This window comes from Danio rerio, chromosome 23, assembly GCF_052040795.2.
Source record: "Danio rerio strain M-AB ecotype USA chromosome 23, GRCz13ab, whole genome shotgun sequence".
In the NCBI taxonomy this organism is placed as follows: domain Eukaryota; kingdom Metazoa; phylum Chordata; class Actinopteri; order Cypriniformes; family Danionidae; genus Danio; species Danio rerio.
This window is the reverse complement of record NC_141043.1, coordinates 21,158,635-21,174,679: the sequence shown is the minus strand read 5'-3', so window position 1 is coordinate 21,174,679 and position 16,045 is coordinate 21,158,635. Positions and strand designations below refer to the sequence as shown.

The window sequence follows — 16,045 nt, the reverse complement described above, 5'->3', positions numbered from 1 at the left end:
AATTGAAAACACAAATCACAAAATATTGAAAACTGCAAATTTATAGATGTTTTTTGGAGTGTAGGTGTTAACTGACTTTCTGCCAGCGTTGTGCAACAGTTCGTCACTGTTTGCAAGATTATAGAAATCAGTGAGAGGGTCCTGCCTGTCCAAATAACCTAATAAAACTAAATATTTTCAGAAATTGATAAAAATCCAATATGCTGCAGATAGCTAAAATTAGCATGTTACCCTTATCCTTTTTACCCTTATTTACATTTCCCTTTACTACAATAAATACCAGCTTGCCTTCCTCTGGCATTGATTGAACTCATCAGCTCAGAGGCTCAGCTGCCAAAGCCTGTGGTAGCCCAGCTAACAACCTTTAGCCATAAAAGCTAATGGTCTGGCTATTCTGGTACACAGGTAAACATACAAGAGGCTATTTTTGATTATTAGACAAGTCACTGACAATTTTGCAACCAGCACAGCTAATTTATTTCTACAAGTATTCACAAACCGTGACTGACTGTCACAGTAAGTTTATGGGTGTCAAGGTTATATGTGAAGGCTGTTACACTTTTTATTTCAACAGCAGAACCACAGACTCCTCCATTCCCAGAGACATAAAACTAATTTTACAGTAAATGAAAGAGGTCACATGAAAATTATGACACTTCATTAAATATTATTGGTATTAATATTTTGAATTATACACAAAGTAACATGTATTTACAGATTTGAATATCTCAGCACTCAAAACACATTAGAACAGTGAAAATCTCACTCACCATCAGTGTGCAGCCTCTACCTGAATGATGTGCCAAAACACACACCGCACACTAACTAATTGGTGCAGATGAAGTCAAACGGGAGATATAAGGATAGCCAGAGGGTCAATCAATAACAGAAAGTCACTGTGATGTTTGAAAAAAATATATATGTTTAAATGTTGATCAAATATAAATGAATGTTATTAACTTTTCATCACTACACTATTGACAATAGACAGTGAAACCTTTTTTTTTGCCTTTAAAGAGCCCCTATTGGGATCTTGAAAATGACCCTCCATGTAGAGTGTAACACAGCTCAAAGTGAAGTGAGATATCCAGCTAGTGCTTAAATCTGAAAGTGCACCGTGTTTAAATTGTTTTGATTCCTTTATTAAAGAGTCGACTCAGAGTGATTCAAACGAATTAATGCAGAACGTGCAGACCCGGGACAACTAAAACCCCTGGTCCCGCCCACAAACACTGTAGAAAGAAAAAGAGGAAGACAAACACTGTAGCAGATCCCGGTTGAACCATGTTGCAAAGACGCTATTCTCTGATGTGTGAGGTAAAGTTAGAGTTATTTTCCCTACCCAAACATGAAGTTTACTTTTGCAAAAATACTCAGCATTTATCCCCAGCCTCGTGCTGTGTTCTCGTTATTTTTTCTGAAGTGTGCATTAGCAATCTACTTGCTTACAATGGGGGATTTGTCGTTTGTTAAAGGAAGGATCAGAAAAGACTATTGATGTATGGGACTTTGTCAGAGCTTGACAGGAACTTTACAGTACACAGTTTATGGATCAGTTTCTTTATCCATTTCACAAGTGTAAGTAACGTAAGTGTGATTAAAATGGTTGCCTCCTTGTTTCTCTAGCTTGCAAATGATGTATTAAAATGTGTTTTGTTACTTAACCGCTCCGTGTCTAAAACCATGTTGAAAACACGATGTGTGCAGCCTTGTTGACAGATTTAAATGTGTTCGTGCTCGCAATCCACTACCATTTGTCATTGCTATGGCCACCGTTAGCTGTTCCTACACACGTGCGGCGGTCAAGTTTCAAAATAGTTTAACTTTTGGTTAGAATAATACTGAATGTGTGTCCTGTTAAGAATATGCTGATGTTTAACTGCATTGCTTTATTACTTTCCTGCATTGGGCTCACACATACACTCTGCACTCTGACTACTTCAAAATAGTTGATAAGCCATGCTGGGCATTTCTCTCTGTCTCAAGCTGAACAAAGTCGACCAATGGCAACAGACTGGGTCATCGGACCAATCAATGCAAATTAGCATTGTGCTAAGGAGGAGTTGGGGAACAAATGAATCGCTGAACAAATCATATGGGAGTTGTTGGGATAATTATGTAAAAATGAATGCATATTAAAAGACAATGAAAGTTTTTTTGACCTTGCATGCATATCAGCCTGTTGACCCCCAAAACCAAATTATGACCTTTTTAAATGCAATAGTGGCTTTTTAAAGGTGCATTTACCACTCCTGCAATGAGCTGTTGAGTGAAAACATTTCAAAAGAATCTGCTTTTCTGGGTCAGATTTCTAATAAGCTTAAAGATAGTTTGGATTCACTACAATGTCCAACAGGAAGCTACTTATTTTAAGAGATACTTCTGTGCTTCATATTTCATTTTATTATGATCCCACTCCCCACTAGCAGAGATGAACCTTTTGCATTAGTCATTGTGACTTTTCCAAAAGCTGCTGAAGTTGGTTTTATGTGAATACAGAACAACACTCTGGAATTTCTAGTAATTTCTTCTTCAGGTGGGTGAATTATTAATGTAATCTGTCATTTAATTTGATGTAAATGATTTTCAGTCTTGGGTAAAGTACAAAACTTTATTTATAATATGTAGCCATTGAATGTTATAAATTACATCATTCCACTTTTGTAATTGTTAAACATTTGCTAGTTCAGTAAATGTTTAGAATTGAACAGTCAGGGTTTTTTTTGCTAGAAACAATTACAAAACACAACTTAATACCAAACTTTGCAGAAATACATAAAAATATATTGCATCACTGTGTATGTTTTTTTTAAACCTTTTGTTAGTTTACACAAATATAATAAAAACACATTCACCGTTTACAGTTTAGTCATACTGTTAAGTATTTTCAGCAGGTTTTGACCCATTATGGTCTAATCCAAAGTCACATTTAATGCATTCGGGCTGTATTACAGCAGTTTTGTGTTCTGGTGCTGTTTTCTCTGGAGCAGGAGCTGCTGGACCATCAGTAATTTCTGCTTTTTTAGATGCTCCTGCGAGGTAATGAGATTGAAACACAGCCATATAATGTTATTGTTCATTTAATCAGTATTTTATGGTGTAATGAATGGGAGTACATTGTTGTTGTTTTTGTACCTGTGATTTTTCTGTGGAAGTGGTTGCTCAGGATCACACTCAGGAGGAAGATGAAACCGAGACATCCAATGACCAAACCACACACCAAAAAACTGTAACTGCCTTTTTTCTGAATAAGCTGAAAGAAGTTTGCTCTGGGTTATTTATCAGCGCAGAAAATCTTTCCCAAATGCTGAAACTTGAGAGTGAGAACTTACTGTTCCAGCCAGCACCTGCAGCGTCATCTCACCCATCCCTGACAATGTCACTAAGACCGTTGTTGCACATCCTGATGAAAAGAAAAAATGTGTGTGACAACGTCATATGTGTGGACTAGTTGCCCATAACGAAGCCACATGAAGAATCTGAAATCTAATAGTGATTATATTTAATTTAATGTGCAAATGTGTAAGTATAAATAACAGAATGCAAAACTGTTGTTTTTAAAAATAAATAATATAAAATAAATAATATAATAATATCTAATAAAATTATTCAATATTCTATTTTTAAATATTTAATTTAAACACAAATAATGTTTTTCCAATTATGAATTTCCTCAGATGCTATTAAAAAGATCTTTTGATATATTTGACATTCCTAAAATAATGCACAATAATACATTTACATAAAAGTAATAATAAAAAAAAACATATAACTGCATTTAATGCTTATAGTGTTATAGATTTGAGTATTTATAACTCTTAAAATCATTATAATGTGTTGTCAAAACAATTATACTATATAATATTATCATATACAAATGTAATGTTTACTGATTTTTTAAAATATTATTTAGTATGTATAATAATAAAAATTAACATTTGCACTGACATATATTTTAGTGGCGGATGCTCTTCCAGCCACACATTATCATTACTAAATAACATTATTATTATTACTACTATTATTATTATTTTTAATAATAATAAACATAAGTACAACAGAAGTTGAATGCCCCCACTGTATGTACTATAATGCATGATGTATTTTGTGTGCCATTTACCACGGTATTCCAGAATGTCCTCAGTGTAGGCCACTAAGCAGGGGAAAACACTGCTAATGAAAAGCCCCAGAAAGGTTGTTCCAACAAACAGAAACACTCTGTTTGTGTAGAGGATCATTAACAGCAGCAATGTCACAATCACACCAGCCTTAATGAGAGAGAAATAGCAGAGAAAAATCCCAAGCCTATGACTCATTACAGACTCAACAGAGTAGTGTAAAGGTAAAAAAGTCATTTGGGTGGGTGCATATTAAAATTAAATCAGCTCTATCTACACCAAGTGTATCCGAAATTGCCCCTATACGCTTAAATAGTACATTAATTGAGGGAGCAGCTGTTTGTAGCGTTGTCCGAAACCACACGTTCTGAAGTGCACTCAATCAATCCCACAAAGCACTGCAATAACAAGTGCACAGATGATGTACACTCAATGGCTAGTGAATTCCCAAAATGCCAACCCAGGCTCATTATGGATACGTACCCCTGTATACATTTCTGAAGAGTGCAAAATATGTCCCAGAAGCCACGTTTTTGTTTTTGTTTTTTTCAGGCTGCTGTGTGCGCTTTTTAAGATCTCAAATTTCTCTCACGAGTGCCATTTGCACTCCACCAGAGGCCGCTGTCGACTGACTGAACGACTGACTGACTGACAGACCAATATTCCCAATATTTATTTTATTTTTTGTTTGACCTGCCCTGGAACCCTTCTTAGCTGAACTCAAATCCAGTTGTCATGGTCAACTCCTCTCTGCGTCTCAACTCCATTGACGTATGTGGCAATCTACTGGGCAAACTGGTAACCACGGAAAAGCTGTCCATACGGAAGGCAAGTAGTCAGCTGGTAGCATGACAAAAAACATAGGCCATTGGCGCCATCATACCACCCCGTGGTTTAATTTTAAAGACGAAATGCTGCCATACATACCTTTGGCTACATAATTCGCTCTCTCCAGAAATATACAGGCTACGTATTCACAATGAGTTTGTGTTGCAACCTGCACTGTGCCGAATGAATTTCCGCATCTGACCACAAGATGGCATCGTCAGTGGAATCATATCATGTGTTTTTAAATAAATGACAATTTAATTGTTAAATTATCATCTATACACAAGACAAAAATCAAAATACTCTGTTTCTTTACTAATATATTGTTAAGTAACTATCACAGGGTCTCACCAAAAAGTTGGAAATCGAATCTGTCTGAGAGATTTAGAAACCAGCTAAGCACAAATAAAATGGCATCCCTTCTGATGCCCTCAGTGCTCCAATTCACTCACTGGTTTTCATTCACTCCTTTACGAGAAATATATTAGCAGACTCAAGAACGGAATAACGAATGAGGGTATAGGAGCAACTTTGGATACAACCATAAGGGGGTCGCACATTAAGTGGATGCGCACATCTGCTTAAGCTCACTTTAACATTTTCAAGATGGGTAAGTTAACCTAATTGATTAACTGAGTGTTGAACATTACTCAGTGAAAATAATCTGCAAGTTTGAAACCAACATAATGCTACTTAATATGAAAATATGGAACTCTGTGGTGCAGGGGACTTGTGTCATCCGTGTGCCTACCCTGATACAAATCTATGTTTACAATTCTAAAATGCATGACACTTCATGGTGCATTGTGGTGTGGTGCGGCACATCTGGTGTGCGACCCCCTTTAAATCCCTTTAGCAGACATCTTGATGTCAAAATATAAAAAAAACACATAAAAACATATCAATATGTCAAATGTTACTGTCAAAACAACATTACATTAACATCTTACATTGGCATCAAAAGTAGATTACAGTATAGTGCTGCAATAGATTTTTGACATGACGCCAATGTTAGATGTCTATTTAGATGGCATTTTGACATCAAGCTAGTTTACATGCATTGTTGAGATACAAATGTGTCAAATTGGAATCTGGAATTGAAGATTTTAAAATAATAAAACATTTCTTATATTATAATACTTTGTATTGTTATTTTGCTGGTCAAATAAGCATTAATGGGTGAATGTTAAGTGAACGTCAAGGTTTTAACATCAAATTGATTCACATTTTTGACATGTTTTTTGATTGTCAATTTTTTTTTTATGTCAGTTGAATGTTGTTTTTATATATATATATATATATATATATATATATATATATATATATATATATATATATCATACAAGTGAACAAAAATACATTAACACATGCTATTGTTAACTAACACTTAATCGAAAAATTTCTGAGATGTTTATGCAAACAAATTGTACAAACTATGTAATTCTATATACAGTGCTCAGCAAATATAAGTATACCCCTCACAAATGTATCTTTTAAATTCATATTTTTAATAGGAAGCTATATTATATTTGTGCATAAACATTAGATTAGTCAGTACTGAAGCCAAATCTGGAGCTTATCTAACAAAATCACTTATGACAACGGTCCAAAAACTAGTACATCCAAATTTATACGTTAAAGAAAATAACAAATACAAATTAAAAAAAAAGAGGAAAAACAAAAAGAAGCAAAAAAAAAAAGGAAAAATTTAGTTGAAATTTTCCAGGTTGTAATTTATTTATTATTATTATTATTTTTTGCAATATTTGCTTACATTTATTTGTATTATATTACTATCTCTGAATATGTTTGGTGACTAAAATATTATTTTAATAAATATATCTGTTTAATAAATCTGTTTTGTTTAAATGCACCAAAATATATACTATATTCTTTGAGAAATAGATAAAAGAATTATTTTTCAATCACAAAAATGGGCTGTACTCAATTATGCTGAGCACTGTATATGAGTGTAAATAAGAGACACCTGTGTGTCATTACAAACAAACTGAGGTACAAAATAATAATAAGCTTTAGCAACTTAAAAATGAGCCTACTCAAATGACTGAGGCAATATGTTTTCAGAGATATTTTGAGAGATTTTAGTGTATGGCAATAACAGTGTTTTGTAATGGATTACCAGGTTAGTGAGGAGCAGATGTACTGTTTTAAAGCGGTATGATAGCGGGATTGACACCAGTCGTCCGGCAGTGATGGCTGCCCAGAAGATACAGTTCAGGTTTCCTGCCATTTTAGATTGCAGAGACATGGGAGGTGAAACAGCGTACGTGTAAACAAAGCCTGCATAGACCCCCTAAAAGTCAAGGTTCAAGAGTTAGGAGTAAACATTTGCTAGAATCTCTCAAATTCATACAAATTCATAGTAGCCATATTCAGATCACTCACCATAATGCCCTCTGTCATAAACAGCACCATACCACCAAAAATGTGGATGAGAAAGAAGGTGACGGGTAACCCACGCAGAGCACCATCCGTACAGCAGCTGAAGATGTTTCCATGTCCAGAGTGAAGAAAAACTTTGGGGACCAAATGATAGAGAGAGACATCATGTTAGGAGCCACTTGAATTGTATATGTTAGCTGCAAGCTTATAAAGGAATTTTAAACATCAAATTTGTTTAAATGCCATTTTAAATGGTAATAATATTCACAATATTAATACTTCTATTGCAATTTTTATTGTTTATAAATGCCCCAAGAAACAAAGAAATGTAATGACTTGACATAAATTGAATAGTCCAAAGAAATTAATTTAGAGTTTGCTTTAATGAGTTTGAAAAAGCTTGCCAAAGAGAACCTTCTGGAAAAATACCTTTCCCCAAATAGTAAACACCTTTTAACCACCATTATTCTGATTTCTAGAAGAGCCAGGCTGCAGAGTGTTTAATTATGAGGTTAGTGCTGGTCTACATGCGCCTTCTACTGGATGAGAGTGAATTTGCATTTTTATTCAGGTAATCAAATGTTTTTTTGCGAATATGTTTTATAGCATATTTTCACAAAGTGAAAAATGAATGTTTTCAATTCATATTTTGAAATCATACAATCTAATTTAAATCAATTATTGCTTAATTTAGCTAATATAGATAGCTTTTTGTGTGGATCGTAATTATTGTCCAGTGCTTACCTTACATTTTATTGGGAATACATTTTTAGCCTTAGCAAATAAAAACTTACAGTTCATCTTGTTATATTTTCTTTTTCTTTCTTAATAAAGAAACTAATGTAGTATCAGAACTAGATGAAGATTATTATTCATTCATTCATTTTCTTTTCAGCTCACTCCCTTTATTTATCAAGGGTCGCCACAGCGTAATAAACCGACAACTTATCCAGCATGTTTTACGCAGCAAATGCCCTTCCAGCCGCAACACAACACTGTGAAACACCTATACACTTCTGCATTCACACACATACACAACTGCTAATTTAGCTTTTTCAATTCACCTACAGCGCATGTCTTTGGACTGAGGGGAAACTGGAGTACCTGGAGGAAACCCAAACAGGGAGAACATGCAAACTCTACACAGAAACGCCAACTCACCCAGCCAGGGCTCGAACTAGTGACCTTGTTGCTGTGAGACAATTAGGCTATTTACTGCACCACCGTGGCAAATGAGTGTTGGACACATAAATGTCAGCTCTCACTACATTAAATTAATTACTGTATTTCCAGACACTAGTTATTATACACTTTTGTTATGAGTAGGCACTGAGATCCACATTTCAAAATTTCTGGCTTAAACCCTGCTGTGAGCAGTACGATATATTGCCATTAGAGTCAGTAGAGTGACACATAAGTGTTGTACTGCCCTAAATAAATATGTGACACTGAGCTGATTTGGAAGACATATTGTATTTACTCATATAGTATAGTATTTATAGTTCTTGGAATTTTTTTAAATAGGTCTTATGAGCAGTGTTGTGTTTGTATTCATGATTAATTTATGTAGCACCGTTGTCCAGCGAAACATGACATTTCGTTCCTCTGTATGGCTACACATGTAGCGAAATGACAATAAAGCTTGACAATAAAGCTCAACTTGACTTGATTACAGTTGAACCACATGAAATGTTTTGACTATAGCCCCTTTCACACAGTGATACGGTAAAAAATCCGGAAAATTTCCGGAACGACTTTACCGGTAAATTCAAAAAGCGCTGTGCACAGGCGAGGATGTTACTGAATTTTCCTGGAAAAGACCAGTCACACATCCATTCCAAAATACTGGTAAATTCTGACATCATTAACCAGAAATGAGCTTTAAACGGCTGCACTTGTATTTGTAAACATTTGACTACAATACAAATTCTATGGATGGATAAGAATTGTGAACAACCTTGATGAAAACATATGTAAGAATACTTTTGCATGTCGAGATGTTCATGATATGTGTGTGTGCTGGCGCTCACGGCTGTTTCATGTGCAGACGCGACGAGTCAAGCAACTGAAGGAAGCAGAGCTTGAAGGTAAACAAACAACGGCTTATCACAAGCATCTTATCGTTAATTATTTACACATTTGGCATTAAGAAGAACATATAAACGTTATCTGACTAACATCCAGCAGCTAAATGTGTCTGAAAAAATATTTAAAGGCTTTTATTTTCATGAACCGCGCGGACGTGAATGCACCTGACTGTTCTGATTGGCTAAAGTAGACGTCTCACGTCACAGTAGATGTCTCACATCTAGACGTGCACGCGCTCTTTCTGGCAATCTTCCTTCTGTGTTCACACAGCACAGCATTTCGGCAAATTACCGGTAATGTTACAACTCTTTCCGAAAAACAGCCAGAACAAATTTACTTGTAATTTCAAAAAGGACCTGTATGGGTGTGAATGGCAGTGTGTGGATGTTTCCTAGTGTTGGGTTGCAGGTGGGAGGGCATCCACTGCATAAAACATGTGCCTGATAAGTTGGTGGTTCATTCTGCTGTGGTGACCTCAGACTAAGCCGAAAAGAAAATGAATGAATGAATGATCTACATATAAAAACTACAGCTCTATAATACCTTCGTCATCTAATTCAGCCATTTCTGTGTTGTCTGGTGCTTTGGTCTCCATGGCCAGCTCATCTTTGTCTAGCAGTCGTGGGCTGCTGTTTGGGCAAAAGGGCAGCAGCTTCTCTTGATACATCAACACAAAAACTGCAATCGGCACCGGCAGCTAACAGAGAAATAGACTCAGAGAGATCTGACAGCAACACAACAGCTAATGCACACAGAGCTACTGTACTTCAGCTTACATTAATGAGAGCCATGATCCAGAAGGCGTAGGACACGTTCCTCTCCTCCACCGGGCCTGAGAGCGGCGAACTCTCGGGCAGATTTACAGGTGACCTGAAGCTGGATCTGAAGTGGTGAATTATCTCGGTGGCGTTTTCTGTGCTATTACTGCGCAGGCAGTGGCCGGATATGAAAGGCTCTGCAATCAGAGGACTCAATAGAGCACCGAGACCAATGAAGAAGTGCAGAGCCTGGACCAACAGAAAGGACACAATTAAGACGAGAAACACCATTTGGAGCTGTTGATATAGTGTGGTGAGTGCAATGAATTGGGAAATAAATAAATAAAGGCATTTATTAAGCTTCCATCTAAAGCACACTTAGCAGCCAGCACACAGGATGAAAACTGTTACTGGAACAAATGTGACAATAAGAGGACGTTTTAGCACTTTAAGATCGTCACATAATCTTTAAAGAATTTTAGCACTGAAAAAAATGTATAAAATGTGCTATTTATGCTTTTTAAATTGGTTATTAATTCATATTTTGTGTAAATGTATGGTTACAATCTAACATATTATCAACAAAATCAATGCATTCAAAAGTGAACAATTGTGAAAAAACAATAGTGCCAAAGAAAAAATGACAATTTAATTATTTTATTCATTGCTAAATCAGTAATTAACATATTAGCAGGAGAGACCTTTGGTAATGACAAACAATTCTATTTATCAAAATATTTTATTTATTTATTTATTTATTTATTTATTTATTTATTTATTTATTTATTTATTTATTTATTTGTTTGTTTATTCATTCATCCATTTATTTATTTAGTTATTCATTTATTTTATTAATTATTTATTTATTTATTTATTTATTTATTTATTTATTTATTTATTTATTTATTTATTTATTTATTTATTTGTTTGTTTGTTTGTTTGTTTGTTTGTTTATTCATTCATTTAGTTATTCATTTATTTATTTAGTAATTCATTTATTTTATTAATAATTCATTTATTTATTTATTTATTTGTTTGTTTGTTTGTTTGTTTGTTTATTTATTTGTTTATTAATTTATTTATTTATTCATTTACTTATTTGTTTATTATTATTATTTTTTTTCGGCTTAGTCCCTTTTTTAATCAGGGGTCACCACGATGGAATGAACCGCTAACTTATCCAGCAAACGTTTTGCACAGTGGATGCCCTTCCAGCTGCAACCCATCACTGGGAAACATCCATACACACTCATTCACACACTTACACTACAGACAATTTAGCCTACCCAATTCACCTGTGACGCATGTTTTTGGGCTTGTGGGGGAAACCGAAGCACCTGGAAGAAACCCGTGCAAACATGGGGAGAGCATGCAAACTCAAGCTAAGGCTCGAACCAGCAACATTCTTACTGTGAGGCGATTGTGCTACCCACTGCACCACTATGATGCCCATTCAGTCATTCATTCATTCATTTATTTATTTATTTAGTTATTTATTTATTTATTTATTCATTTCTTTATTTATTTGTTAATTCATTCATTCATTCATTCATTTATTTCAATTTTAGGCTAGTGTGTAGCCAGTGGCACCTCTTTGTGAATTTTAGGAAACCTTTTTTTTTTTTGACACAACACATGATTAGCAAGAATGGAGCATTACCTTATTTATAATAACAATACGTGCTACTATGTCATATGTGTTCATAAATGGGCGAGATCAAGTGTTGACTGCTTTATTAATACCACTAAATTAGTCTACATATCGTTCCATCTTGAATCCCCATAACAGCTCTGTATAAGAAACTAAGAAAGGGATAGTTCACCCAAAAATGAAAATTTCCACTAGCAGCCATGGACATACAATGTAGCAACCAAAAAATTCCCATGGAAGTCAGTTTAGGAAACACCAAATTGGTGCACCTAACTGTCAGCTTCAATATAAACGGCCCTGGGAGTAAGTAAGTATGGAAGTCAATGTCTGCTTCTTTCCAATATCCTTTAAAAATTTTTTTTTTAGCAGAAGACATTCATAACAGTTTAGTCGCACTTAAGTTTGAATATATGATTACAGAGGTTACATTTTTTCAGAAGAACATAATGTGTGAGATGTATGATGATATATGTGTTCGCTCACCTGCAGAAAGATAGGAGAGTCCTTTTTATAAATGGACACCAGTTGGATGTTTGCGATGGTGTCGATGATGCCCATGGCCAGACCTGACACTGCCATCGCTATCGCCAGCAGCAGCACATTATAGCAAAGTGGGATGATGGAAAAAACCACAGAGATGATGAGGGACGAGAGGAAGAGAGCGAGCAGAGCGCTGAACAACCTGAGGAACAAAACAGAACAATCACTTGCTATTTGCTCATTTCCCATCTGTTTATCACATTTTTACACTAGTTTTCTGCATTTCACAGATAGTCTTGAACAATGTTTTTTTTTTTTTTGACTGCTTTTATTCATTTTCTTTTTACTCAAATAAAAGTCTGATGTAATATCTGAATATCTGTAAATTTACAATACAATTGTAGTAGTGATAATTTGTAGTATTTAGTAGATTTAGTAAGTAATAATAATAATAATAATAATAACTAAAACAACAACAGCAACATCAATAATAATACTCATAATTATTATTACTATAGGCGTACTGGTATGTAATAAAAAATTATGAAGCCAAAAAACTTATTGTTTTTTATTTATTTTTACATTTATTTTATTAGTATTTTTTTCCTGCAAGAGTTTTTTCAGTGTTTCTGCATTGACAGTAAATACTGACCCACACAAACACCATACCTTTTTCTGTTCTGTTTAAATTGTTTTAAAATGTTTTTCAGACTGAAATATACACATACTTTTAACTGAGATTATTTATCAACCTTTTCCTGCTTTTTCCATCAAAAAGTCTGGTGGTTTAACGTTTTAAAATGTAGGTATTGATAAATTTATGAATATTAGAGTTCTAATTTTATTGTGGTGATGAAAAATAAAATTCTAATTTTCAAATATTAAAGGTTTCTCAATGTCACACTGAAAAATCACAAAAGTGTTTTTATCTAGTCAGTCTGAGATATAGAAGCATTAATAATAATAACTATTATTTATTATTGTTGTTGTCATTTTATCGGCACATTAACATTTAATTATTATTCAATTTAGCAGTTTTTTTTGTGTTCTTAATTCACTTTTAAAAAAAAGTTAACTCAATTTCATGACATTTTTGAGTTGACTCAACTTTCAACCCAATTTCTGCACTTGACTCAATTTAAGTTGAATAAACTCAAAAAATGTCCTGAAGTTTGTTGCCTTAAAATTTTAAATTGAGTCAACTTTTTTTTTTTACGGTATTACATGCAAGGTGTCTATAAAACTCATACATTTGTATTGAAAATAAAATCTTTAACATTTTTACTTAAATGTAATATATTTATTTATTTAATTGTAAAAAGAGAGAAATAAAGAGTTTTACACCTTATATACGTGATGTTTGTCACAATTTTATTAGAAATTCATCAGATTTGTTTTTGCTGTTGTATTTTAATAAATTAATTGCTAAGAAATATTGTTATAGACCTTATCTTATGAGAAATGACAGCTCTGGGTGACAAATTGCTGTTTGTGTTTACAATAAAAGCATATTTTATTATGCTTGAGGATTGATGAAATGTGATGAAATGTGGCAATAAATCTATAGAAAAAAAAAAGGTTAACAAAAATTTACGTCTTGCAATCTTGCAAAAAAAATGAAGAAATTCACCAAAAACACTTGAAGACTGACTGACAGAATATATCTGATACGCAGTGCATATCTAAACTGAAACTAAACACCACAGCATGTTTGGCCAACAATAGAGAGCTGACATTTCACAAGGAGTCCATGTTTATCTGTCGAGACTCACGTTTTGGTGAAAGCTCCTCCACTGGAGCTGCCGATAAGTAGACAGAGCTGTTGGGCAAAGAAAACCCAGGTGATCTCTTGCAGCGTGGAGCCGGTCCGGCATTTCAGATCCAGGATGGTAGGCCCCAGAAAAGCAATGCTCAGTCCAAAGCTGAAGAACACGCTCCAGTATGTCAGCGTATGTTGACAGTTCCTTTTGAAAAGTGTTAGTAAGCGCTCCTCTATTAACATAGCGTGAAAATCTCCGATCTCTTCCACTCACTGCTGTAATTGTTGACGTTTGGATGATCCTTTCAGAGCATTTGCTTTAGTGACAGGCCACAGAATAGATGACCATTTCTCCCATTTATATTGCTTCACTCCTCCCATTTCGTAAACCTTTGAGCGATGATTCTGGAGTTAATGTCTAAAAATCACCTCTCAAGAGAACTCCTCGAAACGGTCAATGATTTTCAGTTGGACTGTCAATGATTTTGATTGTTAATGAGAGACGTGGATCGGAATGTGATCTTGTGTGTTTCTTGTGTTATGGGGATGTTTAGTCTAATTAATTCTTAAGAAAACAAAGTGGCTCATTTCTAAAGGTTGGTTGTTTCTATATTGGTGTGTTATTTTTGCTGGCTTTCAACTCTGAATCAATGCAATGCCAAGAGGCTGCATCATTGATTCACTTTTATTCTGCAGAATATTGCAGAAAGCCAGCAGGACAATCATTAGCTTTTGTACATTCACAGTGTTACTTATATAGTCCTTGTTAAAGGATTGCATGAGGTTTTGTATCAAAGTCAGAAGCTCTGATTTTTAAAGTTCTGGTGAAAGTCTGCATCGTTACATATGTCTCTTCAAAGCAATATAGTTTTAGGAATTAATAAAGGAATTCTGTCATATTTAACTATAAGGTAACACTTTATTTTGATGGTCTACTTGAGTATTAGTAAACTGTCTGCTTAATATCTGTTGATACTGCTCCTTCAACAGACATTTAACTAACTATACGTTGCTTTGCAAGTACATGTCAACTTATACTAACTCTAAGCCTTACCTAACAGTCTACTTATAATTTAATGAGTATTAGTTGGCAGGTAGATGCAATGTAACTTAAATTCAACAAACGGACCATCAAAATAAAGTGTGACCAATTATTATTGAGCCATTACAAAGCTAACTTTTAGATGGCTCTTGTGTTTTGGTGTTAATCATGTACCGGATGGTAATTTCCTTTGTTATCTGACAATGATCATTTCACTGGCAGCTTAGCTTTTCACTATTTGCATAGAAAGCATTTCAGGTGACTGAAATGATCAGATGAGGACCAAAGGGAAGCCCATTCAGCCACAGCGAGACATACTGGTCCTTCCACATGTGCAATTTCATGAATATTGCATCTTTAGACTCATGATGAACTCATTTTAGTTAATCAAAAAGGCTGGTTGCTCACAAAAAAAAAAAAAAAAAAAATGCACAAGATGCAAAATACTTTAGTGAATCGTAATAGACAGTTGGTTTAATGATTTCCTGTGAGAATAAACACCCTACAGTTTTAGGGTATAAAAACACTCACATTAAGTTATAAAGACAAACATTTTTGAGGTTTCTAGAACATTTGAATTATCTAGTTTATTAAACATCGTTTTGACATTCATATTTGGTTATAAAATGTTATTCTTGTCTCAAGTTGTATTTAAGCTCTCAGAATGTTATCTACAGTAAAACAATATTAAAATTTTTAATTCACATTACATTATTGTTCTAAGAATGTTTCCCTTTATTGTCCCATTAAGTTATAAAAAAAACATTTTTTCAAATCTTTTTAAAACTTTCAGATTGTTCTAAGAATGTTATTCTATCAACATCCTAAAGACAATCCAAAAATTAAAGAAACAATTATTTGTTTATTTTTATAACATCAAAAACGAACGTTTAATAATGCTGGGTAGTGATGTCCTTG

At 34.2% G+C, this 16,045-nt stretch overlaps 1 protein-coding gene across 1 annotated transcript; it reads right to left on the bottom strand.

Moving 5' to 3' along the window:
• Positions 1-2,597: 2,597 nt before the first annotated feature.
• Positions 2,598-14,380, bottom strand: slc60a1b (solute carrier family 60 member 1b). The gene is given in 10 exon segments (NM_001114416.1): positions 2,598-3,032; positions 3,136-3,253; positions 3,333-3,403; positions 4,121-4,268; positions 7,087-7,260; positions 7,353-7,483; positions 9,981-10,134; positions 10,214-10,444; positions 12,330-12,528; positions 14,099-14,380. Coding segments are annotated over 10 exon segments (1,611 nt in total). The 5' UTR covers positions 14,329-14,380; the 3' UTR covers positions 2,598-2,877.
• Between the last annotated feature and the right edge of the window lie 1,665 nt (positions 14,381-16,045).